Raw genomic sequence first — 27,308 nt, 5'->3', positions numbered from 1 at the left:
TGAGGGAGAGAGGGGGGATTGACACCAAGGGAGAGAGGAAGGGAACGAGTGAGAGAGGGAGGATTGACACCAAGGGAGAGAGGAAGGGAGCGAGGGAGAGAGGGGGGATTGACACCAAGGGAGAGAGGAAGGGAGCGAGGGAGAGAGGGGGGATTGACACAAAGGAAGAGAGGAAGGGAGCGAGGGAGAGAGGGGGTGGGGAGACACCAAGGGAGAGAGGAAGGGAGCGAGTGAGAGAGGGGGGGTGAGACACCAATGGAGAGAGGAAGGGGGCGAGTGAGAGAGGAAGGGAGCGAGTGAGAGAGGAAGGGAGCGAGTGAGAGTGGGGGGGAGAGACACCAAGGGAGAGAGGAAGGGAGCGAGGGAGAGAGGGGGGGACGACACCAAGAGAGAGAGGAAGGGAGCGAGTGAGAGAGGGGATGAGACACCAAGGGAGAGAGGAAGGGAGCGAGTGAGAGAGGGGGGTGAGACACCAAGGGAGAGAGGAAGGGAGCGAGTGAGACACCATGGGAGAGAGGAAGGGGGCGAGTGAGAGAGGGGGGTGAGACACCAAGGGAGAGAAGAAGGGAGCGAGTGAGAGAGGGGGGTGAGACACCAAGGGAGAGAGGAAGGGAGCGAGTGAGACACCATGGGAGAGAGGAAGGGGGCGAGTGAGAGATGAAGGGAGCGAGTGAGAGAGGAAGGGAGCGAGTGAGAGAGGAAGGGAGCGAGTGAGAGAGGAAGGGAGCGAGTGAGAGAGGAAGGGAGTGAGTGAGAGAGGAAGGGAGTGAGTGAGGAGGGGGGAGCGAGTGAGAGAGGAAGGGAGCGAGTGAGAGAAGAAGAGAGCAAGTTAGAGAGGAAGGGAGCGAGTGAGAGAGGGGGGAGAGACACCAAGTGAGAGAGGAAGGGAGCGAGTGAGAGAAGGGGGGAGGGAGTGAGAGAGGAAGGGAGCGAGTGAGAGAGGAAGGGAGCGAGTGAGAGAGGAAGGGAGCAGGTGAGAGAGGAAGAGAGCGAGTGAGAGAAGGGGGGAGGGAGTGAGAGAGGAAGGGAGTGAGTGAGAGAGGAAGGGAGCGAGTGAGAGAGGAAGGGAGCGAGTGAGAGAGGAAGGGAGCGAGTGAGAGAGGAAGGGAGCGAGTGAGAGAGGAAGGGAGCGAGTGAGAGAGGAAGGGAGCGAGTGAGAGAGGAAGGGAGCGAGTGAGAGAGGAAGGGAGCGAGTGAGAGAGGAAGGGAGCGAGTGAGAGATGGGGGGAGCGAGTGAGAGAGGAAGGGAGCGAGTGAGAGAAGGGGGGAGCGAGTGAGAGAGGAAGGGAGCGAGTGAGAGAGGAAGGGAGCGAGTGAGAGAGGAAGGGAGCGAGTGAGAGAGGAAGGGAGCGAGTGAGAGAGGAAGGGAGCGAGTGAGAGAGGAAGGGAGCGAGTGAGAGAAGGGGGGAGCGAGTGAGAGAGGAAGGGAGCGAGTGAGAGAGGAAGGGAGCGAGTGAGAGAGGAAGGGAGCGAGTGAGAGAGGAAGGGAGCGAGTGAGAAAGGAAGGGAGGGAGTGAGTTTTCTGCCCACCCCCCCTCCAACCCCTCTGTCTGGTCAATGACCATATATCAGTTGAATGGAAAGCCTGGGATGTGCTAAATAACCACAGCTGTGATGAATAATAAAACACACAGACAGCACAATCACACAGAAATAAAACTCTTCTTTGTCTCTTTAAATCTGTCACACACGCACACTCCTCCACATTTTCTCTGAAGTGTGGTGATATTGGAGTAGACGTGTGGTGTGATGGAGTCTAATGGTGTCCGCCATGGTCGCCAGCCCAAACAGTTCTGAAGAGTTCCTGCATATATGATGAAGACATTCTGTAAGTAAACATTTTTTCTTGAGGCAAGCCGAAGTCTACGCCCCTTCGTCGGTGATTGGTCAACAGTAGGGATTCTTCAGTAAAGTCTAGGTTGTCAATCAACGAGAGAAGACTTGTTTTCATGCAAACATATAAACACTGCATCAAACATCTTAGTTAGATGTAAAATAGTTAGATATCCTCGGCAAAAACGTCAAAGTTAATGACAGATTTATCTTAGATAAATTCTGAATATTTTGAGGCTACAGCATCTCAAAATGGACAAATGGTGCGAGGTATTTTTTTCACTATATCAAGCAAATGTCTGTTAAGGGAGTATGCGAAGTCACTGGTTCAGTTCGCCTTGCCGACTGCAGCTAGCCGCCAGCCGAACAGAAGCATGCTGACGCCTTCAGGGTGTAAAATACAGCACAGAGTTTCTGTTATGCAGAATAATAAGAGTTTAAACACTCCTAGATCTGACACTATTCTCTCATTCTGCTGATTGTCCTTGCTATGGAACAGATTAAGAGTTTAGAGAAATGTGAAATTCAAACAACAATCATTTTGAATCTTAATACTATGAGCTCTGCTTCACTGTACAGTTAAACAAATGTCCTACTAAAATTATAGCTGGCAATGTTATCCAACATGTCGTACATACCCACCCCAGCAAACCCAGCCCAGTAGTTTCTCCACTCTGTCACCCATATCAATACAGTTGGCAGCATAACTCACACGGTTTCACAAGCTGATTCAGAACCATTATGCAGCGCTGCTTCAGAAGGGTCAGTCAGAGTTCACAGTAAATCGACCCTGTAGGGGAGGGCTTTCTGACACCATACCTTCTGTTTAACTGACCCACTTACTGCTATCTGTTACTGCACTGAGCTGCTGAATTAGAGCTAGCCACAGGATGCTGTGTGTGTGTGTGTGTGTGTGTGTGTGTGTGTGTGTGTGTGTGTGTGTGTGTGTGTGTGTGTGTGCGCCAGCGTAACTAACATGCTTGTCCAGGCAGAGAGGCCTGGACAGTCAGATTGAGGGACCCCTACTGCTAGTTAAACTCTGTCCTTTGCTCACTGTCTCACACTGCTCAGCTACCAGCCAACTAGAGGACTGGAGGGATGGATGGAGGGGGAACAGGATGGACAGAATAAGGTATAGCGGGGAGGAGGGAGAGGGAGAGAGGTAGCGATGAAGGGAGAGCTGGAAGGATGGTGCTGACCAGTGAGCGGAAAGAGGGTAGACTTGAGAGGGTTAAGAGACAGAGACAGATCTGTTATAAATTATGTCTCTATACTGCAGCGGTGAAGCTCAGGAAATCTTTTCTCTGGAAAGGAGCCTCGGCTGAAGTTAACAACCAGTAAGGTTAAGCATTGTGTTGATACTCATGTTGAAAAACTACAAGATCCCAGTATAATGGAAGCTGAAAACCTCACATATTCAGATGGGAAATGAAATGTCACAGCTGTCAGGGAATTGAAAAAGATGCTTAACCAGTCCAGCCTAAAATCCCAGCATGAATTGGAATCGCATGTTAAAGTCTGCTTCTAAAACAGGGATATCACATTAGGCTCTGTGAGTATTTACATGATTGGATATGAGTGTGTGAAAGCAGTGTGTCTAATGCTGAGGGACAAAACAAGCTATAATCAGTGACCTGTCACTGAGCAGGATATAGACACCATATACATGACCTGTCACTGAGCAGGATATAGACACCATATACAAGACCTGTCACTGAGCAGGATATAGACACCATATACAAGGCCTGTCACTGAGCAGGATATAGACACCATATACAAGACCTGTCACTGAGCAGGATATAGACACCATATACAAGACCTGTCACTGAGCAGGATATAGACACCATATACATGACCTGTCACTGAGCAGGATATAGACACCATATACATGACCTGTCACTGAGCAGGATATAGACACCATATACATGACCTGTCACTGAGCAGGATATAGACACCATATACATGACCTGTCACGGAGCAGGATATAGACACCATATACATGACCTGTCACGGAGCAGGATATAGACACCATATACATGACCTGTCACTGAGCAGGATATAGACACCATATACATGACCTGTCACTGAGCAGGATATAGACACCATATACATGACCTGTCACGGAGCAGGATATAGACACCATATACATGACCTGTCACTGAGCAGGATATAGACACCATATACAATGCCTGTCACTGAGCAGGATATAGACACCATATACATGACCTGTCACTGAGCAGGATATAGACACCATATACAAGGCCTGTCACTGAGCAGGATATAGACACCATATACATGACCTGTCACTGAGCAGGATATAGACACCATATACAAGGCCTGTCACTGAGCAGGATATAGACACCATATACATGACCTGTCACTGAGCAGGATATAGACACCATATACAAGGCCTGTCACTGAGCAGGATATAGACACCATATACAAGACCTGTCACTGAGCAGGATATAGACACCATATACATGACCTGTCACTGAGCAGGATATAGACACCATATACATGACCTGTCACTGAGCAGGATATAGACACCATATACAAGACCTGTCACTGAGCAGGATATAGACACCATATACATGACCTGTCACTGAGCAGGATATAGACACCATATACAAGGCCTGTCACTGAGCAGGATATAGACACCATATACAAGGCCTGTCATCAAACCCTGCTTTGGCCGTCATTGTGTTAAATCTCATATTTGGTGACACAAATTGCTGTCTTTCCTCCTCTCGTCCTCTAGGCACTCTTTCATTTATGACAACCTAGGTCTTCGTTCATACAGACCTGTGATCTGTGTTATCTAGGCCAGAGAGACAAACACACACACACACACACACACAATCTTCTTTAATGACTTATTCAGTGTCACGGCTTACATTTCAAAATAGAAACATAACCCAAAACAATCAATTGAAATGTTTCACGACTGACAGGACTTATGTTGGTAAAATATAAAACGCGTCAGAACCGGCGCTGCCTTTGTTCAGTGAACGCAGCGCAGAGCAGCTCGGTGTGACGGAGGCCGTGTTTGCGAGCGCCGCCGTACCTCAGGGGATACTTTTTTCTACAGTCTTTGATCACTGTAGTCTTTGAAGTAACAGTGGGAAAGAAAGAAAGAGGCAGAAGTCACAGAGAGTTCACATCGCAAACTTGGCGCAGCGTACAGCTTGCTGACAGTAATCTGCATAATATATTCTTTAGATTATCAGATGAAGATAACACACTGTGGATCTCTAGGTGCTGGGTAAACCCCTCCCACACAGGCCTAATTAACAGCATGAGACGCTCTGCATTTGTCCTCAATTACAGTTTAGAGAGTTGAGAGGGAGAAAACATGAGAGAACATATGGTTGTTTGGGATGTTCTGGATGATGTAAGTGGTTTGAAGTGAGCGATAGAGGATGAGAGGTGAGCTGGTTGAGCCTCAGGGAGGGGTAGGATACAGTCATGACTGTTGTTTACGGAGGACCTAGAAGTACAAGTTAAAGAAATAGAACTGAAGAAGATCTGTCACGCCCTGACTATAATTTGCGTTGTATGTTTCTATGTTTTGTTTGGTCAGGGTGTGATCTGAGTGGGCATTCTATGTTGTTTGTCTAGTTTGTCTATTTCTATGTGTTTGGCCTGATATGGTTCTCAATCAGAGGCAGGTGTTTGTCGTTGTCTCTGATTGGGAACCATATTTAGGTAGCCTGTTTTGTATTGTGGGTTGTGGGTGATTGTTCCTGTGTTTATTCACCATACGGGACTTTCATGTTTGTTAGTTTATTCGTTATTTTGTTTGTTTGTTTCAAGTATTCTAAATAAATATGAATACTCACCACGCTGCGTATTAGTCCGATATCTCCTACTCCTCCTCAGACGAGGAGGACGAATTCCGTTACAAGATCCCTCCAGTTGAATATCTAACACTGGAACTGTCAGTTGGTGATTCAGTTGAGTGCTATGGAGATGTATGAACACCTAAACCACAACAGTTACTGAGGTTTTCATTTGGACTGTGTGTGTGTGGTGTGTGTGTGTGCGTGTGCATTTAGACTGGTGGATAAACTGTAGTTTTATTCTGGTCTTGTTAATTGAGGAGCTCAATCCTTTTCAACTGGAGACTGTAAGACTAATAACAGCTCAATGGAGGGAGACATTTGCATACTGTAAGCATTCAAAGAGACCTCCAATACATATGCAGAGATAATATACACATTAGATATATCATCTAATGTTTATTATAATAACAAAATAAAAAAGAAGCAATATCCTCTCATGTGTAAGATCTTACACATTTAATGCATGTGTACGCACACATTCCATTCTGCAAACACTCAAACTAAAATCATATCTGCTTCAGAATGCCAACATTTTGTTTCCTCAGAGAGAGAGAAACTATATATATATATATAAAATACTTGAATCAGTCATAGAGCCCATCGCCCTTTATGGTTGTGAGGTCTGGGGTCCGCTCACCAACCAAGACTTCACAAAATGGGACAAACACCAAATTGAGACTCTGCATGCAGAATTCTGCAAAAATATCCTCCGTGTACAACGTAGAACACCAAATAATGCATGCAGAGCAGAATTAGGCCGATACCCACTAATTATCAAAATCCAGAAAAGAGCCGTTAAATTCTACAACCACCTAAAAGGAAGCGATTCCCAAACCTTCCATAACAAAGCCATCACCTACAGAGAGATGAACCTGGAGAAGAGTCCCCTAAGCAAGCTGGTCCTAGGGCTCTGTTCACAAACACAAACACACCCCACAGAGCCCCAGGACAACAGCACAATTAGACCCTACCAAATCATGAGAAAACAAAAAGATAATTACTTGACACATTGGAAAGAATTAACAACAAAACAGAGCAAACTAGAATGCTATTTGGCCCTAAACAGAGAGTACACAGTGGCAGAATACCTGACCACTGTGACTGACCCAAACTTAAGGAAAGCTTTGACTATGTACAGACTCAGTGAGCATAGCCTTGCTATTGAGAAAGGCCGCCGTAGGCAGACATGGCTCTCAAGAGAAGACAGGCTATGTGCACACTGCCCACAAAATGAGGTGGAAACTGAGCTGCACTTCCTAACCTCCTGCCCAATGTATGACCATATTAGAGAGACATATTTCCCTCAGATCACACAGATCCACAAAGAATTTGAAAACAAATCCAATTTTGATAAACTCCCATTTCTACTGGGTGAAATTCCACAGTGTGCCATCACAGCAGCAAGATTTGTGACCTGTTGCCACAAGAAAAGGGCAACCAGTGAAGACCAAACACCATTGTAAATACAACCCATATTTATGCTTATTTATTTTCCCTTGTGTACTTTAACCATTTGTACATTGTTACAATACTGTATCTATATAATATGACATTTGTAATGTCTTTATTGTTTTGAAACTTCTGTATGTGTAATGTTTACTGTTCATTTTTATTGTTTATTTCACTTTTGTATAATATCTACCTCACTTGCTTTGGCAATGTTAACACATGTTTCCCATGCCAATAAAGCCCCTTGAATTGAATTGAATTGAGAGAGAGAGAGAGAGAGAGAGAGAGACACAGAGAGAGAGACAGAGACAGAGAGAGACAGAGACAGAGAGAGAGAGAGACAGACAGAGAGACAGAGAGAGAGACAGAGACAGAGAGAGACAGAGAGAAAGACAGACAGAGACAGAGAGAGAGACAGAGACAGAGACAGAGACAGAGAGAGACAGAGAGAGAGACAGACAGAGAGAGAGAGACAGAGACAGAGAGAGACAGAGGGAGAGACAGAGACAGAGAGAGACAGAGAGAGACAGACAGAGACAGAGAGAGACAGAGACAGAGAGAAACAGAGAGAGAGAGACAAAGAGAGAGAGACAGAGAGAGAGAGACAGAGACAGAGAGAGACAGAGAGAGACAGAGAGAGACAGAGAGAGAGAGAGACAGAGACAGAGAGAGACAGAGACAGAGAGAGACAGAGAGAGAGCTGATGCATGATAAAGAGCTCTCCAAGCTCCTGTGTCTGATATACCTCCAGTCTGTCCTTGGGATCTGAGACGTGTCCTTGAGAACCAGCCAGTGTCTCTGTGTGTGTGCGTGTGCGTGTGTCTGTGTGTTTCTAACACATGAGAGGTCTCTCAAGACTGGACCAAATAAGCGGCAGGCCGATGCTTGTTACACCATAACACTCCTTCCCTGAAATGTCACACCAACATTCCTGCCATGTGTCCCTTCAGATAGCTTCTCTGTTTGTGTGTGACTGATTCTGTGTGTGTGTGTGTGTGTGTGTGTGTGTGTGTGTGTGTGTGTGTGTGTGTGTGTGTGTGTGTGTGTGTGTGTGTGTGTGTGTGTGTGTGTGTGTGTGTGTGTGTGTATGTGGACTGATGGCTGATATTAACTCAGGGTTCAACAAGTCTCCTGTAGAGTGAGTGATGTTGTCATATAGGATCAGTGGTGGGACATTGGTCCCATCCATCACTACAGCCCTTGTCCAGCACTCACTCACTCACTCACTGTAAGGCTGAAGAGCTAATAGGAGAGGAGGCCTACTGATCCACCACACACACAACCTGGCAGGTCACACACACACAACCTGGCAGGTCACACACACACAACCTGGCAGGTCACACACACACAACCTGGCAGGTCACACACACACACACACACACACACACACACACACACACACACACACACACACACACACACACACACACACACACACACACACACACACACACACACACACACACAAACTCAGGACTGACAACAGAGGAAAGTAGAGTCTAACACACAGATAAAACTGACAGATAAAATACTTTGCAGTCACACTTCAAACATGTGAAGGCTATGTTGACATCCTGAACTTTTCTCTACTAAACTTGTTGAAAGTTGTGTGCGGAAAAAACAACATCTCCGGCTATAACTCCATCTGAGCAGTGTTGTGATTTATACCTCAGCTGGATCAATCTGTGTTGCAGAGACAGAGACAGATCTGTTATAAATTATGTCTCTATACTGCAGCGGTGAAGCTCAGGAAATCTTTTCTCTGGAAAGGAGCCTCGGCTGAAGTTAACAACCAGTAAGGTTAAGCATTGTGTTGATACTCATGTTGAAAAACTACAAGATCCCAGTATAATGGAAGCTGAAAACCTCACATATTCAGATGGGAAATGAAATGTCACAGCAATGCACAGCAATCATTTTCCCATAGAGGTTTACAGAGAGAGAGCGGAAGGGAACCGGCATGGCTTAAGTTGGAATGTTGCAGGGCACTGTGTGAGCTGTCAGAACATTACTTTGTAGCTGTTATTCCTTTGCTTCTGTTGCTGCCTCCACTAACAGGATTGTGGCCTTGTGGTGGATCCGGAGGAGGAAGTTGCCCCTTGACACTGATCTTCAGTCAGTTTTGTGTGGTTAAGATTGGGGGAGATTAAGCTGATACATTTTTTATTGACCCTATAGATAGCTCTCTTATAACGAGCTCTGTGAATTTGCTCAGAATCTTGTATCAGAAGGTCTCTATCTCCAGTCCATTTGGAAAGTATTCAGACCCCTTCCCTTTTCCACATGTTGTTACGTTACAGCTCTATTCTAAAATGGATTGAATAAAAAATGTCCCTCATCATTCTATACACAAAACCCCATTATTACAAAGAGAGAACAGGTTTTTAGATTTTTTGGGGCAAATTTATAAAAAATAAAAAACAGAAATACGTTATTGACATAAGTACTCAGACCCTTTGCTATGGCACAAAAAATTGAGCTCAGGTGCATCCTGTTTCCATTGATCATCCTTGCAACTTGGAGTCCACCTGTGGTAAATTCAAATGATTGGACAGGATTTGGAAAGGCACACACCTGTCTATATAAAGTCCCACAGTTGACAGTGCATGTCAGAGCAAAAACCAAGCCATGAGGTCGAAGGAATTGTCCGTAGAGCTCCGAGACAGGATTGTGTCGGGGCACAGATCTGGGGAAGGGTACCAAAAAATGTCTGCAGCATTGAAGTTCCCCAAGAACACAGTGGCCTCCATCATTCTTAAATGGAAGAAGTTTGGAACCACCAAGACTCTGCGCTTGGAGTTTGCCAAAAGGCACCTAAAGACTCTCAGACCATGATTAACAAGATTCTCTGGTCTGATGAAACCAAGATTGAACTCTTTGGCCTGAATGACAAGCGTCACATCTGGAGGAAACCTGGCACCATATCTACGGTGAAGTATGGTGGTGGCAGCATCATGCGGTGAGGATGTTTTTCAGCGGCAGGGACTGGGATACTAGTTAGAATCGAGGTAAAGATTAAAGGAGCAAAGTACAGAGAAATCCTTGATGAAAACCTGCTCAAGAGCGGAGACTGGTGCGAAGTTTCACCTTCCAACAGGACAATGACCCTAAGCCAAGACAACGCAGGAGTGGCTTTGGGACAAGTCTATGAATGTCCTTGAGTGGCCCAGCCAGAACCCGATCAAACATCTCTGGAGAGACCTGAAAATAGCTGTGCAGCGACACTCCCCATCCAACCTGACAGAGCTTGAGAGGATCTGCAGAGAAGAATGGGATAGAAACTCCCCAACTACAGGTGTGCCAAGCTTATAGCGTCATACCCAAGAAGAGTCTAGGCTGTCATCGCTGCCAAAGGCACTTCAACAAAGTAGTGAGTAAAGGGTCTGAATACTTATGTACATGCAATATATAATTATTTTTTTGCAAAATAAAAAACCAACATGTTTTTGCTTTGTCATTATGGGGTAATGTGTGTAGATTGATGAGGAAATAAGGCTGTACTGTAACAAAATGTGGATTAAGTCAAGTGGTCTGAATACTTTCCGAATGCCCTGTATAGTAGTATAGTACATCAGAGTGTGTTGAGTCGAGGTGATGTGGGACTGAGGTATTAGCGTTTGGTCCTCCTGACACCCTGGAATCCCTGCGGCAGACCAGGCAGCGTAGAGGTTAAATAACTACTGTGTGACTGCTGGAACAATGAGCAGGCCCTAGTTTAGGGCTGACATGGCTTTATAATGGCTACACATCGCCTTGCCCACAGGGCTAAGACTAACACAACTGTTAAATCTACTAAAGTAAGAGGGAAAGAGGGAGGGAGGGATGGAGAGAGAGGGATGGAGAGAGAGGGATGGAGAGAGAGGGGTGGAGAGAGAGGGATGAGAGAGAGAGGGATGAGAGAGAGAGGGATGAGAGAGAGAGGGATGAGAGAGAGCGGGATGAGAGAGAGCGGGATGAGAGAGAGCGGGATGAGAGAGAGAGGGATGGAGAGAGAGGGATGGAGAGAGAGGGATGGAGAGAGAGGGGTGGAGAGAGAGTGATGAGAGAGAGAGGGATGAGAGAGAGAGGGATGAGAGAGGGAGCGGGATGAGAGAGAGAGGGATGGAGAGAGAGGGATGGAGAGAGAGGGATGGAGAGAGAGGGGTGGAGAGAGAGGGATGAGAGAGAGAGGGATGAGAGAGAGAGGGATGAGAGAGGGAGCGGGATGAGAGAGAGAGGGATGAAAAGAGAGGGATGGAGAGAGAGGGATGGAGAGAGAGGGATGGAGAGGGAGGGATGGAGAGAGAGGGATGGAGAGGGTGAGGGGTGGAGAGAGAGGGTTGAGAGAGAGGAATGAGAGAGAGGGATGAGAGAGAGAGGGATGAGAGAGAGGGATGAGAGAGAGAGCGGGATGGAGAGAGAGGGATGGAGAAAGAGGGATGGAGAGAGAGGGATGGAGAGAGAGGGATGGAGAGAGAGGGGTGGAGAGAGAGGGATGGAGAGAGAGGGGTGGAGAGAGAGGGGTGGAGAGAGAGGGATGAGAGAGAGAGGGATGAGAGAGAGAGGGATGAGAGAGAGAGAGCGGGATGAGAGAGAGAGCGGGATGGAGAGAGAGGGATGGAGCGAGAGGGATGGAGAGAGAGGGATGGAGAGAGGGATGAGAGAGAGGGATGGAGAGAGAGGGATGGAGAGAGAGGGATGAGAGAGAGGGATGGAGAGAGAGGGAGAATAGGTGTTCTAGTTCTAGGTGGAACACAACAGAGAGATAGATTAATGTGTGAGGTTGTTTAAATTCAGGTAATGTCCTCAAACATTAGCATAATGTTTGAGGACATGTGGTGAATCTCCTTTACCCTTAGTGTAATGGATGATCAGAGTTTAGACCAGAGACAGAATGTCTCAGAGTTGTGTATCTCTCTCTGTTTTCCTCTCAGTAAACTCTTAGTTGTGGGTCGAGTAAGGGTAGCAGTCAACTGGGAGCTCAGTAATTCTTCAGACAAGCAGGGCTCCCTGAAATGCGTCGGGAAGCCAGACAGTCGGGCGGAGTGTCGGCGGGAACCCAGACAGACACAGTTTTAAGGGTACACCGTACATGACAGCAGAGACAGCAACGGTACTCTGATGCATTATCACCATCTATAAGTATCCCTGCTCTCAGATCTTAAAAATAGATCTTAACGATTCTGCCAAGCTACAATAGACTGTAAAGCTACAATAGACTGTAAAGAATTGGGGAAAGTTAGAAGAAGAATGAATTTCTAGTGTATTTCTGTTCTGATCACAGCTGTAGTGAAATGTTATCTGGCTGATTGCTGAGCAGCTGTACATGCAGCTGTGAAACTCTCAGATCTGCACCACAGATGAATCATCATCAACTACTACTGATGACAACCCAAAGCTGCATGGGCTGAGGACATCTCTGAACAATGAGTGGGTGAGAGACTGAGGGAACCTTGGAGGTAGAGAGAGAGAAAAGGCTACATCTTCAGTCCCAGATGGCTTTGACCTTACCCCCACTCTCTCCCCCCTCTCTCTGACCCAACCTCCCCCCACTGACAGGTCCAGAGTCTGGCCACGTGTTAGTGCCCTTTCCTCCCCCACACCAGGGGGGTGCTGTAGCTGGCCTTCCCATCAGAGTTAGGGGCAGACAGGGGGAGTGTTGTGTGTATATACAATGCCTTTATTTGAAATGTATAAATACAGCACTTTGTGTAAAACTTAAAGCAGATCCTCTTCTGAGATGGATAGAAACATAAAATGCAGTGGCATTGCCCTGAACTAGTTCTGTTAGTGTCACCCCATGTCTCATAGAGTGGAGCCAAGTAGTGACAACCCAGAGCCACCATCAGAGAGACCGATAGACAGACAGTCCAGGGATCAAACCCCTGTCTGGCCAGCCTCAGCAGAGGTAATCCCTGACAGCGAGGTGTCCCGGCCCTTGCCTCAGATCACAGCAGGAGACCCCTGACTATACTGCCCTCATTTACAGTACCTACACACATAAAGCATTGGGTTGGAAGCCAGGCAGGCTTTAAAGCAGCTTCAGAGGACCGACAGAGAGACAGACAGGTCTCCCTCCCCAGTCAGTTGTATTACAACCTCTCAACATGGCCACTGGCAGCAGGCTGAGACTACAGACAGAAACCTAAAACTGATAACACCCGGAGAGATGACAACACCCCTAGCTTTCACTCTCACATTACCCTAACATAGCACCAAGTGTACTGTGCACTACTACCTAATGCTCTCATCTGCAAAGAGAAAAAGAGCACGATAGCAGTCAGTGTTTTTTAGTTTTTTTACAGAATATCTCCCCCAGCATCTCTCCCCTACTGTTCCGCAGTTCAGGCTGTACCAACCCACTGCAAATCAGTCCCACACAGCCAGAGCCCCTCACATTACTTCTCATCTGAATGGCAGAGTGGGAGGGCTGGTACAAAGGAGGAGAGATGGAAGGAGGAGGAGAGGTGACAGGAGAGAGAAGGAGGGATGACAGGATAATGAAGGATAGAGGATGACACATCTGGCTTTGTAGAGCTGCTTGTGGCTCTGCCTATCTGCACCGCACCGATACTGCAGGATAATAAATAAAAGCGAGGGATGGAGAGATACAGAGAGAGAGTGGGTGAGGGAAAAGGGAGAGAGAGAGAGAGATAGACAGACAGGCAGACAGACATAGATGAGATGAGGAGGGAGTTTAAGGAAGGGAGAGAGTGGGGAGAGGAGAGAGAAGGTGAGAGAGAAGGTGAGGGAGAGAGTGGGGGGAGGAGAGAGAGGGAGAGAGTGTGGGGAGGAGAGAGAGGGAGAGAGTGTGGGGAGGAGAGGGAAGGTGAGGAGAGTGGGGGTAGGAGAGAGTTGGAGAGAGTGGGGGAGGAGAGAGATGGAGAGAGGGAGAGAGTGGGAGGAGAGAGAGATGGAGAGAGAGAGAGGAGCGAGATGGGCTGGATTGGCCATGATTGGCTAAGATAATGGATGGGCTGGACATGCTGTGAGATGATTTCGGATTGGTCTGCCATGTAGCATGCTTCTGTCTATAAAATGAGCTGCTCAGTATGTGTAGATAATCCTTGCTACTGCCACTTATTTGAAAGATACAGTAGAACTTTAGCCATGGAAAACTGCAAAAGTGCTGCTACTGCTCTCAACAACAATGCTGCCCTGACGCTGTCGACAAAGATCAGTGTGAAAAAGTTGTGATGGACTACTTTCTGCACACGTCAGTGTGAACCGAAGTGACTTGATACAACGGGCCAAACAAGCGTTCATCCATGTATACGGGTAAGAGTCCAGCTACATTTTCAGATATTTTAAGTGTCTAATTTTGCAAGAAAGTTGGTATCTTGGCAAGTTAAACTGTAGTGTAAGCTAGCGGATGTTAGCTTGCTGGCTCGCTAGCTAACGTTTCGTGTATGATATATGTCGTAATATTATTCGTATCTCAGAAAGTCATTTGTATTGCTAGTTATAGTCTAATGTTAGCTAGCTATCTAAAATTGAACCTACAATAGTTGGTTAGCTTTAGCTACCTGTAGATTCATACTACAGCATTTCATGCATGGCGGCTAGCTATGACAATCCGCTTGTACTGTAGCTATGGATTGGGATTATGGTTAATTGTTTAGCTAGCTAGCTAGCAAGCTACATGTCTAAACAAAAAAGACTCCACTTCGCCAGATGATTTCATCACCCATCAAGTTAGCCAGGTGTGTCTGGGGGTGATTACGGCCATCTATTGTATTTCATGAACATGTCTAGACAATAGTGACCCATCTGCTTTGCTAGATGTGTCTGGGGGGTGGTTCAAGCATTTATTTCACATGACTCATCAATTTAGACAAGTGTGTCTGGATAAGCATCTAAGCTAATAATTCTAAAATATGTATACAACATTTTTTATCTGGACACGCTTTTATTTTAGATATTGCTACTATGCAAATATGCAAGTAGCCATTCCACTGTACCGTTTACAATCTTCTGTATCCTGTGAATGTGACAAATAAACATTTTATTTGATATAGTATGTGTTTACCAGAGATGGTAATGTGAAGAACAACATGAGCTGCACCAGCTAACTAACAGTAGCGAGCTAGCTAACAGTACGCTTTAACTTTCAATGGTAACGACTTTGAAAAAATTGGAAACGTATAATATCTGAAAATGTAGCTTGCTAGAGTCTCTTACCCGTATACATGGATGGACACTTCTCCCTCTGTCACAGATGCCATGGTTGCCCTTAGTTTGAAGATGTAATCCGAAGACAGGTGTTTTATACAACAGCCTTCTTTCTGTGTTCTCTTTTTCTCTCTGCATTTGGTAATCATCTCTCTGCTTCCACCGGGCATTCCACTGATTTCTAAACTCGCTCAACTTCCTCCGAGACAACCACACTGTTTTTTCCCCACCATTGTCATCAGAATGTCTACAATGTCTGGGTCAATGAAAATATTTTACCTAAATCAGGGATTTCCTCATTGTCTGATTCATGTTTAGAGTCAGAGAGAGTCAGCATGGCATGATCATCCTCCAGAAAGTAGGAAACGTTTTCCCACTGAACTTTGTCGATATCACTATTAAGTTCAGGGCAGCAATGTTGAGAGCAGTAGCAAAACTGTTTCAGTTCTTCATGATATCGATTTCTTTTTAAAGCAAACAAAGCAACAACAAAAATATTGAAAAAATCCTCGATGTGAAGTCGTGACATACGCCTAGTTTCTTGAAACGGGTCACATATTTATCTAGCAGCCTCCAAGGAAAATCTCTATTATTTGTGCTAATTTTGTTTGCATTCTAGTAATAGATAGCCAATGGGCTTCTTTGTGTTTTATATTTGGTGCCCCCTTGTGTACTAAGCTGGCAATAGCGTATATCTTGGTATGAGCGAAGGACGATATGAGGATATGAAAATCTAGATACCGCCCAACCCTAACTTTAATCTAGGCCATATATAATCCCCCTGCAGGCCAGCACTGCTGATGTAGAGCCTACAGACACTGATACTGTGTCAAGCCTCTTGTTTACAAGCATAACAACCTAAAGCCATGAATCAGAGATCAACATAACTCATCCGCTAAGCTGTATTCATATCATACAGCTTCAGAGATCAACATAACTCATCCGCTAAGCTGTATTCATATCATACATGAATCAGAGATCAACATAACTCATCCGCTAAGCTGTATTCATATCATACATGAATCAGAGATCAACATAACTCATCCGCTAAGCTGTATTCATATCATACATGAATCAGAGATCAACATAACTCATCCGCTAAGCTGTATTCATATCATACATGAATCAGAGATCAACATAACTCATCCGCTAAGCTGTATTCATATCATACAGCTTCAGAAAATGAGTCAGATGAAATACGACACAGTATGCAGTACTGTAAATACATGGAAGGAGGGGGTTCCAAAGAGGTAAATAAAGAGAGAGAGAGGGGGGGGGCTACTGAGATGGAGAAATAGATCATGAGAGGGAGGGAGGGGGGACAGAGACGGAGAGGAAGACACACAGAGAGCACCTAGATCTGCTACATAGATTCTGTCAGACCTGGGCCCTGACAGTAAATATCAGTGAGACAAAAATAATTGTGTTCCAAAAAAGGTCCAATTGCCAGGACCACAAATACAAATTCAATCTAGATACTGTTGACCTAGAGCACACAAAAAACAATACATACCTAGGCCTAAACATCAGCGCCACAGGTAACTTCCACAAAGCTGTGAACGATCTGAGACACATGCCATCAGAAGGAACATAAAATTAGGCAAAAATTACTTAAATCAGTTATACAACCCATTACCCTTTATGGTTGTGAGGTCTGGGGTCTGCTCACCAACCAAGAACTCACAAAATGGGACAAACACCAAATTGAGACTCTGCATGCAGAATACTGCAAAAATATCCTCCGTGTACAACGTAGAACACCAAATAATGCATGCAGAGCAGAATTAGGCCGATACCCGCTAATGATCAAAATCCAGAAAAGAGACATTAAATTCTACAACCACCTAAAAGGAAGCGATTCCCAAACCATCCATAACAAAGCCATCACCTACAGAGAGATGAACTTGGAGAAGAACCCCCAAAGCAAGTGGGTCCTGGGGCTCTGTTCACAAACACACACAGCCCCAGGACAGCAACACAATTAGACACAACCAAATCATGAGAAAACAAAAAGACAATTACTTGATACATTGGAAGAATTTACAACAAAACTGAGAAAACTGGAATGCTATTTGGCCCTAAACAGAGAGTACACATTGGCAGAATACCTGACCACTGTGACTGACTCACAATTAAGGAAATCTTTGACTATGTACAGACTCAGTAAGCATAGCCTTGCTATTGAGAAAGGCCGCCGAAGGCAGACATGGCTCTCAAGAGAAGGCAGGCTATGTGCACACTGCCCACAAAATGAGGTGGAAACTGAGCTGCACTTCCTAACCTCCTGCCAAATGCATGACCATATTAGAGACACATATATCCCTCAGATTACACAGACCCACAAATTTGAAAACAAATCCAATTTGAAAACTGCCATATCTATTGGGTGAAATACCACAGTGTGCAATCACAGCAGCAAAATGTGTGACCTGTTACCACAAGAAAAGGTCAACCAATGAAAAACTAACACCATTGTAAATACAACCCATGTTTATGTTTATTTTTTTCCCTTTTGTACTTTAACCATTTGCACATCGTTACAACACTGTGAATATAAATAATTAGAATTGTCTTTATTCTTTTGGAACTTTTGTGAGTGTAATGTTTACTGTAAATTTGTATTGTTTATTTAACTTTTGTATATTATCTATTTCACTTGCTTTGGCAATGAAAACATATTTTTCCCATGCCAATAAAGCCCTTAAATTGAATTGAAATTGAATTGAGATCAAGAGAGGGAGAGAAAAAGAAAGGTGGACAGATCAAATCATGTCACTCACCGAGACACGCCCCGTCCATCTCCTCGTAGCCCACGCTACAGACACACTTCCCCAGAGGCACCAGCCAATCACCATCAGCGCCGCAGTACAGTTTGGGCGTGTCCCTCTCCTCGGCATGCTCCACACACGCCCCCCTGACCTCCACCAGGGAGGAGGAGTCGACCCGGGGCACGGTGTCAGGGAAGGAGGCCAGGTTCCTCAGGGTGAAGGGACACTTCTTATAGTACACCCTGACTGAGACCAGGGCGATGCACGCCCCAATGTCCTGGAACGCCAGGTACAAACCCTTCCTGGAGATAGGACCCACTTCCCGCACCTATAGAAAACATTCACATGAACAATGATTGCCCATTGGGGATTAGGAGAGTTAATTGAATTAAACCCTAGTATGCAGTGCCTGCACAATTTCCCCTTGTAGGAAATTGTCATGCCAAACAATAGGAGTTGGCAAGGGAGCAGAAACAGACTAGAAATAAATCACATATTATTGAAATTGAATGAAATGAAGTGGACCTCTGTGTTGAGCTTCAGGATGCGGTCCCCCAGGTCCATCTGAGTGAAGCTCTCGTCTGCAGCGATGGTGTCGATCTTGGTGTACTGGGAGGGTTTGAACTTGACCCCGTGGGACTCGTCTGTCTCATAGTAGAAAAGGTTGAAGGTCTCCTTGCAGGTCCCAGACACCCAGGGGATGGAGTTACAGTCTCTCAGAGTGAACCGCAGCTCCACATACACCTTGGATAAATAATAAACAGTCAAGTACAGTAGCTGATGTATTATTCAAGACCACTTACAGGAAGTACAATTGGTTAGTGTCCCTTGTGGGAATTGAACCCACAAACCAGGTGTTACCAGCACCATTCTCCAACCTACTGAGCCATCTATCAAAACCCCAACCCACCTTCTGTGCGGCCTGGCGGAAGATCCAGTTGGAGCGTAGCCAGTTGTTCTGGTTGGGTTCCATCACGTGACACACCTGGAAGGTATGGATGGGACGGTTGTGTTCATCCATCTCTGTTATAGCATCCCACTGGAGAGGTGAGGTGAGGAGAGGAGAGGAGAGGAGAGGAGAGGAAGGGAGAGGAGAGGAGGGGAGGGGAGGGGAGGGGAGGGTAGGGGAGGGGAGGGGAGGGGAGGGGAGGGGAGGGGAGGGGAGGGGAGAGGAGAGGAGAGGAGGAAAAAAGGTACTGTTAGTGAGCTGCTAAAATAGTCAAACCGATAGATGTATATATATGTAGTGTCTGAAAAGCTGTCCAACATTAGAAAGTAAAAGGGAAAGGAACAGGAACGTTACTAGACCAAAAAAAACGGTCTCTAACCACCTGTACCCCAGCTCTGTGACTCCCAGGTCATATGACAAAGGTGAAAGCTCTGTAAGCGCTTCATGAGGTCACAGGTCACCTGCCTCTGTGTTGTTAGAATTGAAATGTAATGGAGATGTTTAGCCCCAACCTTCTGGCTCTACCCTCTATTACACTGACACGCACAAACAGGGAGTGTGTGTGTGTGTGTGTGTGTGTGTGTGTGTGTGTGTGTGTGTGTGTGTGTGTGTGTGTGTGTGTGTGTGTGTGTGTGTGTGTGTGTGTGTGTGTGTGACACAGCTGTAGTGACCCTGGACCACCTATCACCAAGCTCCCAGAATCAAATGACCTGCTGAGGAAAATGGTTTTGAATCAGCTCAACAACAGCACAACACTTGCCCTTCAGTCTAGACATGTGGCTGATGTAACTCTGACCTCTGTATGCACTTTGACCTCCGCATACTCTTTGTCCTTGAGCAGATCATCTCACTCAATAGTGTTGTATAAAAATAAGTAGTATTTGGATGGAATAGATGGTATAGTGTCACTCCCAACCCTGTCTTCTAAACCAACAAAGGCTTTATATTGGTGTCTGATGTCTAATACATTCAAAACACAGCAGCACCAAGTATACAGAAGAAAAACAACCCCTTCTTCTCTCCTCAAAACTCACTCTGTCACCCCATCTCCCTTCTCTCTCTCCTCCCTTCCGTCCACCCCCTCCTGTATCTAGTCTAATTAATAAGTGGGAAGAACAGAAGCTCTTTATTAGCAAACAGACTATGGAGAGTTGGGGAAAGAGGACACTAATTTGAGCAAATTATTTCAGCGATAATAAGCAGTATTGTACTTATCTAAACACTACCTCTCAACAGGAGAACAGCAATCAAATCCTAATGTTTCGTTTCAAAGACTCATTATCCTTTTTAATGACATGTTTTAATTCAATCAAAAAGACGACACATTTTAATACATTTGTCCCTCAAGGTGTCACAGTAATCATAACGTAATTAAAACAAATTGATTTAGATTAAGTATTATATTGCCTAATATGCATCATGTGGTATTGTGCTGTGGTGCATTCTAAATAGGATCCCAACACAGCCATCTACAACTCTGTGGATTTGCTTCAGCCAAATCCTACATACAGACGTCAAAATATCAAATATCAAACAAACTAAGAATTACATCAGTGATATAAATAGACTGACATTTTCGTCCACTTCTTACTTTAGGAAATGAAATAAAGAGATACGGTCAGAAAGTCTAAAAGCTGTGAGACACTTATTGATTATGCAGTGTAGTTTTCCTACACCACCACAGGTGATTATTGATTATGCAGTGTTGTTTTCCTACACCACCACAGATGATTATTGATTATGCAGTGTAGTTTTCCTACACCACCACAGGTGATTATTGATTATGCAGTGTAGTTTTCCTACACCACCACAGATGATTATTGATTATGCAGTGTAGTTTTCCTACACCACCACAGGTGATTATTGATTATGCAGTGTAGTTTTCCTACACCACCACAGAGGATTATTGATTATGCAGTGTAGTTTTCCTACACCACTACAGATGATTATTGATTATGCAGTGTAGTTTTCCTACACCACCACAGATGATTATTGATTATGCAGTGTAGTTTTCCTACACCACCACAGGTGATTATTAATTATGCAGTGTAGTTTTCCTACACCACCACAGAGGATTATTGATTATGCAGTGTAGTTTTCCTACACCACTACAGATGATTATTGATTATGCAGTGTAGTTTTCCTACACCACCACAGAGGATTATTGATTATGCAGTGTAGTTTTCCTACACCACTACAGATGATTATTGATTATGCAGTGTAGTTTTCCTACACCACCACAGAGGATTATTGATTATGCAGTGTAGTTTTCCTACACCACCACAGAGGATTATTGATTATGCAGTGTTGTTTTCCTACACCACCACAGATGCAGAGTCACGTATGAACATGCTTTACATCCTCGCCAGCTGTATAGTGATCATTACAACACCTTGAACAGGTATATACAGTACACTGAGCGCACAAAACATTAAGAACGCTCGCTCTTTCCATGACCGACTGATCAGGTGAATCCAGGTCAAAGCTATGATCCCTTATTGATGTCACTTGTTAAATCCACTTCAATCAGTGTAGATGAAGGGGAGGAGACAGGTTAACCTGTTGAGGATGGGGGCGCTGTTGTGACTATTTATGCTAATCGTGTAATTTTTGAAACGGCTTCCCACAAAATCCTTGATCGTACAATATGCATATTATTATTATTATTGGATAGAAAACAGTCTATAGTTTCTATAGGAGTTGAAATTTTGTCTCTAAGTGGAACAGAGCCCATTCTACAGCAATTTCCCTGACATGGAGTCAGATTTCAGAAATTTTGGCCCCTGATCTGGAGTCAGTTAAAAGGGCACTGTTATTGCTATGACTATACGGACACTGCTTACGTCTTCCCCTGGATGCCTTTACGTGATGACGATTTGAATGGGGTCGATTGCGCGTTCACAGGCACTACAAATTAAAAAACCCTGATGCTAGTCACTCTTTTCTTGCTGCGTCATGCGCCTAGAGGACACCGACCCGCGCCTGTTCCAAGCATTAGTGGAGGGAGTAATATTACTCGGGTCATGTTTCTACTCGTTATGGGAGTTAAAAACATCATAAGGTAGTTAATTTAAAGCGTTTTATAGCAATTTATATCCGTTTAGTGCGATTTTGGGACATTTATTTCTGAAACGCTCTGAATTGCTGGGCACGCTTCCAGTTCATCCCGAACGCAGTTGGCATTTCCACATGGCAAGAGGACAGCTTTCCACCAAAAGACGATTACTCCCAAGAAAGGATCCTTTGCCCAAGATACTGATGGAAGAACAGCTCAAAGTAGGACATTTTTATTATGATAAATCGTGTTTCTGTCGAAAAATTTTAGTGGCTTAGGACGCCATGTTTTTTGACGTAGCTTCGCTTGGCGCAAATTGTATTGAAAAGTAAGGATAAATTAAAAAATGTAATTCCGCGATTGTATTAAGAATTAAATTGTCTATCAATCCCTGTCCACCCTATATTTTTTAGTCACGTTTATGAGTATTTATGTATAAGAGTAGATCACTGTCTAAGTGGCGCACGGACATTTTCTCACCAGCTTGGGTACATTTCACATTGTCTAACCATGATTTTGGTGGCTAAATATAAACATTTTCGATCAAACTCTATATGGATTGTGTAATATGATGTTACAGGAGTGTCATCTGAAGAATTCTGAGAAGGTTAGTGAAAAAATTAATATATTTTTGGCGATGTTGACGTTATCGCCCACTTTGGCTAGAATCAATGCTGGGCTGCTATGTGCTATGTGCTATGCTAATATAACGATTTATTGTGTTTTCGCTGTAAGACACTTAGAAAATCTGAAATATTGTCTGTATTCACAGGATCTGTGTCTTTCGATTAGTGTATGCTGTGTATTTTTACGAAATGTTTGATGATTAGTAAGTAGGTAAACACGTTGCTCATAGTAATTATTCTAGTCCATTTGTGACGGTGGGTGCAATTGTAACCTATGCCATCTACCTGAAATATGCACTTTTTTCTAACAAAACCTATCCCATACCATAAATATGTTATCAGACTGTCATCTGATGAGTTTTTTTCTTGGTTAGGGGCTATAAATATCTTAGTTTAGCCGAATTGGTGATAGCTACTGGTGTTGGTGGACAAATAAAAGATGGTGGATTATGCTAATGTGTTTTTAGGTAATAGATGTACATCTTTACATATTGTGTCTTCCCTGTAAAACATTTTAAAAATCGGACATGTTGGCTGGATTCACAAGATCTGTGTCTTTCATTAGCTGTATTGGACTTTAATGTGTGAAAGTTAAATATTTTAAAAATATATATTTTTTTAATTTCGCGGCTCTGCCTTTTCAGTGGGGGGGGGGGGGGGCACTCTCATCCTAGACAGGTTAAAGAAGGATTTTTAAGCCTTGAGACAATTCAGACATGGACTGTGTATTTGTGCCATTCAGAGAGTAAATGGGAAAGACAACAGATGTAAGTGCCTTTGAACGGGGTATGGTAGTAGGTGCCAGGCACACAGGGTTTGAGTGTGTCAAGAACTGCAACGCTGCTGGGTTTTCACGCTCATCAGTTTCCCGTGTGTATCAAGAATGGTCCACCACCCAAAGTACATCTAGCCAACTTGACACAACTGTGGGAAGCATTGGAGTCAACATGGGCCAGCATCCCTGTGGAACTTAATATTAAGAAAGGGGTTGTTAATGTTTTGTACACTCAGTGTATATCTAGGTGTAGGTGTAACCTTATCAGTAGTGTCTTGTGTCTGCAGCCTGCGTTACAAACCCTCCTCATCCCCCAAAGGTATCTTTTCAAAGACTCTTACAAAAACTCCCTTACTCTAGTTTAGAGAGTGTGTGTGTGTGTGTGTGTGTGTGTGTGTGTGTGTGTGTGTGTGTGTGTGTGTGTGTGTCTGTGTGTCTGTGTGAGTGTACAGTCTGTGTGTATGTGAGTGTGGGAGAGTGTGTGTGTGACTGCTGACGTGTGGATGGGGGATAGAGTGACAGGGCCGAATGACGCGGAGCCCTGTGGTGGTGGTGTATGTGAGTGAGTGTGTCTCCTAAGGCGTCTGTCCTCTAGCTGGTACCCCTGCCATCTCTCAGTGACCCCAAAGCTGAGATGGAGAAAGCAGTGGGCCCCCAGTGGCCCCTCACAGCCCTCCATGGGGCACCTGTCTTTCACAGCACAGCCCTCCACACACAGAGCTCTGCTCTAAGAAGTCCTGAGTGGCCCTCCACACTCCACCCTAACACCTCAGAGACTCAGCTCTGTCTCTCAACACTGTACCCAGTCGGGGGGGAATGTTCTCTTCAAACTAGCTACTTTTATTTCCCGGTGTCTGGGTAGTACCCAGCTCCACGACGGGGCAAAAGTTGAAACTTCTGCCCCCCTCATTGTGCTTCGCTGTCAGCACAATGGACAGAGCACGCCCCGATGTGTATGTAGTGGGGCTATGGAAAGTCAGTAGGGCACAGTTAACAGGTAATTGCTGGCTTTTGGCTGATAAAATAAATAAAAAGTGGATAAATAAAATTATAGCCGGACACCGGGGCTGCCCTACTGCTGAGGAGAGAAAGCGAAAGTGATAGAGGAGCCTTGGCCTAGGCTACTGTTGATTGCGAAGATGGATGCCTTTTTCATTTAAGTAAATTCAATTTGGATACTTTGCCTATAGTGAAAAGCCTACAAGGCAGGGATCCAGACTGCGATCATTTAGTCACATTTTGTGACCCTTTGACACCTGACTGTGGGAATAAAAATTATGTATTTGTTGCATCGGTGCACATTCACACATCGGTGCACATTCATTCACCTCATTAAAACGTCTTATTTTTTAGGAGGCTAAAACCATGATTTGGTCAAACAGTAAAGTAAATTATCATCCTGTACCTGTTTTGCTGCGGCCTGCTGCTGTGTCAAGTGAGCTACAGTACTCTCTCCTTTCCCGGGTGAAAAACACGCTCCGGGAGAAAGAAAAGTGTTGTGATTGTATAACATTTTAAAATTCAATTGCTAGGAGAACACAGCTATCCTGTTATCACAGACGGAGAGAGGACGTTCTCATCTTTCTGTAGGTATATTTTTTTATTTCTCAAATGTCAATTATGAGCTCAATAGCAACTATTTTACAAATATATTTGAAATGGCTTTGAGATACGTGAGTGCCACCAGGGGAACATGTTCATCTGGAGCCCTGCAACAACCTTTCCTCCATATGGAAAAGTATTTGTTTTGTTTGTGGACAAAGATGAGAAGAATGTATACATTTTTTTGTATTTATAATAATTTGTTTTATCATTATTATTGTATATCAGTGTTATTGTAGGCCTATTTATTAATCCAAATCATTTTTTTTAAATGCAAAGAGTGTTTTGCTTCATTCTGTTGAGACAGTTTTGTTGGCTAAATGAAGCTTGTTCTGTCTTTTTAATTGTGTGCTCCATATTTAGTTTAAGATTATAAGTAGGCCTGTTGTAAAATAAATATCATTAGTCTATTGCTGTTTGTTGGATATGGTAGGTAGTAGCCTTTCTTGGATATTGCTACAATATAGCCTATACAAAACCTTTGTGAAGGTTTAAACCAGTTTGCAAGTTCTCTGTTCTCTCTGCTACCGCACAGCAAGTGGTCCCAGAGGGCCAAGTCTAGGTCCAAAAAGCTTCTAAACAGCTTTTACCCCCAAGCCATAAGACCCCTGAACAGCTAATCAAACGGCTACCCAGACCCCTCTTTTACGCTGCTGTAACTCTCTGTTTATTATCTATGCATAGTCACTTTAACTCTACCTACATGTACATATTACCTCAATTACATCGACTAACCGGTACCCCCACACATTGACTCTGTACCGGTACCCCCTGTATATAGCCTCGCTATTGTTATTTTACTGCTGCTTCTTCTTAATAAGGGGCGCTATTTTCAATTTGGGGAAAAATTGTGCCCAAATTAAACAGCCTCGTACTCTGTTCTAGATCATATGATATGCATATTATTATTACTATTGGATAGAAAACACTCTGAAGTTTCTAAAACTGTTTGAATTATATCTGTGAGTAAAACAGAACTCATTTGTTAGGCAAACTTCCAAACAGGAAGTGAAAATTCTGAAATGGGTCTCTGTGAAAGGCTTTGCCTATTCAATTGCCTTGTATTTATGGATATGTATGCACTTCATACGCCTTCCACTAGATGTCGACAGTCAGTAAAACATCGAATGAGGTGTCTAGCCTGATGTGGGACCGAATGAGAGCTTTTGGAGTGACAGGTCAGCCATATTGACAGTATTTTGCTGCGCACCTGGGTGCACCATATCGTTGTCTGCAATGCCTTAGGTAGACACGAAGAAATGATCCGTCTGGGACGTTATTGGATACATACGAGAAAAACATCCTAAAGATGGATTCTCAACTGAGTTTGACCAGTTTATTCGACTTTTATTATCACTTTTTGAATTTTTCGTTCCATGCGTCAAACTTTCATGGACACGTGAGTTCCACTATGCTAGCCAAAGTTGCTAATTCGACAGAAGACATGGACATTCTAAAACAAAACAACGATTTATTGTGGAACAAGGATTCCTGGCACTGCATTCTGATGAAAGTTCATCAAATGTAAGAGAATATTTATGATGTTATTTCGTATTTTTGTTGAATATGTTGACTCCAACATGGCGGAGAATGGACGAGCGCTGCCTCAGATTATTGTATGCTGAGCTTTTTGCTAAAGTTATTTTTAAAAATCTAACACAGCGGTTGCATTAAGAACCAGTGTATCTTTAATTATATGTCCAACATGTATTTTTCAGCAAAGTTTATGATGAGTTTTTCTGTTAGATTACGTGACTCTCTAAAATTTCACCGGACAATTTGGAGCATTTTGGCGCCATGTTCACAATGTAAAACCAGGATTTGTAGCTATAAATATGCACATTTTTGAACAAAACATAAATGTATTGTATAACACGATGTTATAAGACTGTCATCTGATGAAGTTGTTCAAAGGTTAGTGATTATTTTTATCTCTATTTGTGGGTTTTGTGAAAGCTATCTTTGCTGTGAAAAAAATGGCTGTTTTTTTTGGGATATGGTGGTGAGCTAAAACATTTTAAAAATCGGACGTTGGCTGGATTCACAAGATGTTTATCTTTCATTTGCTGTATTGGACTTGTGATTTCATGATATTTATATGCCATTATTTACTTGTGGCGCTATGCTAGGCTATGCTAGCGTTTCAGCGTTTCTAGTTTCTAGCGTTTCTAGTTAATTATTTGTTACTTTTATTTTCTATTTTTTACTTAACACTTTTTCTTAAAGCATTGTTGGTTAATTAAGAACTTGTAAGTAAG

The 27,308-nt window shown here is 44.1% G+C and overlaps 1 protein-coding gene across 1 annotated transcript in view; it reads right to left on the bottom strand.

Moving 5' to 3' along the window:
• The window catches only part of LOC129816487 (ephrin type-A receptor 6-like), a 256,812-nt gene that overhangs the window by 151,190 nt on the left and 78,314 nt on the right, over nt 1–27,308 (bottom strand). Inside the window, exons 3-5 of the mRNA XM_055871028.1 lie at nt 18,954–19,082; nt 18,569–18,787; nt 18,056–18,371 (exon numbers count right to left, since the gene is read on the bottom strand). Of these exons, the coding sequence (XP_055727003.1) occupies nt 18,056–18,371; nt 18,569–18,787; nt 18,954–19,082 (664 nt within the window). The remainder of the gene's footprint in view (nt 1–18,055; nt 18,372–18,568; nt 18,788–18,953; nt 19,083–27,308) is intronic.

Source organism: Salvelinus fontinalis, chromosome 19 (assembly GCF_029448725.1).
Source record: "Salvelinus fontinalis isolate EN_2023a chromosome 19, ASM2944872v1, whole genome shotgun sequence".
In the NCBI taxonomy this organism is placed as follows: Eukaryota; Metazoa; Chordata; class Actinopteri; order Salmoniformes; family Salmonidae; genus Salvelinus; species Salvelinus fontinalis.
Note: the sequence above shows the minus strand (reverse complement) of the source record. Positions and strands in the feature narration are given on the sequence as shown.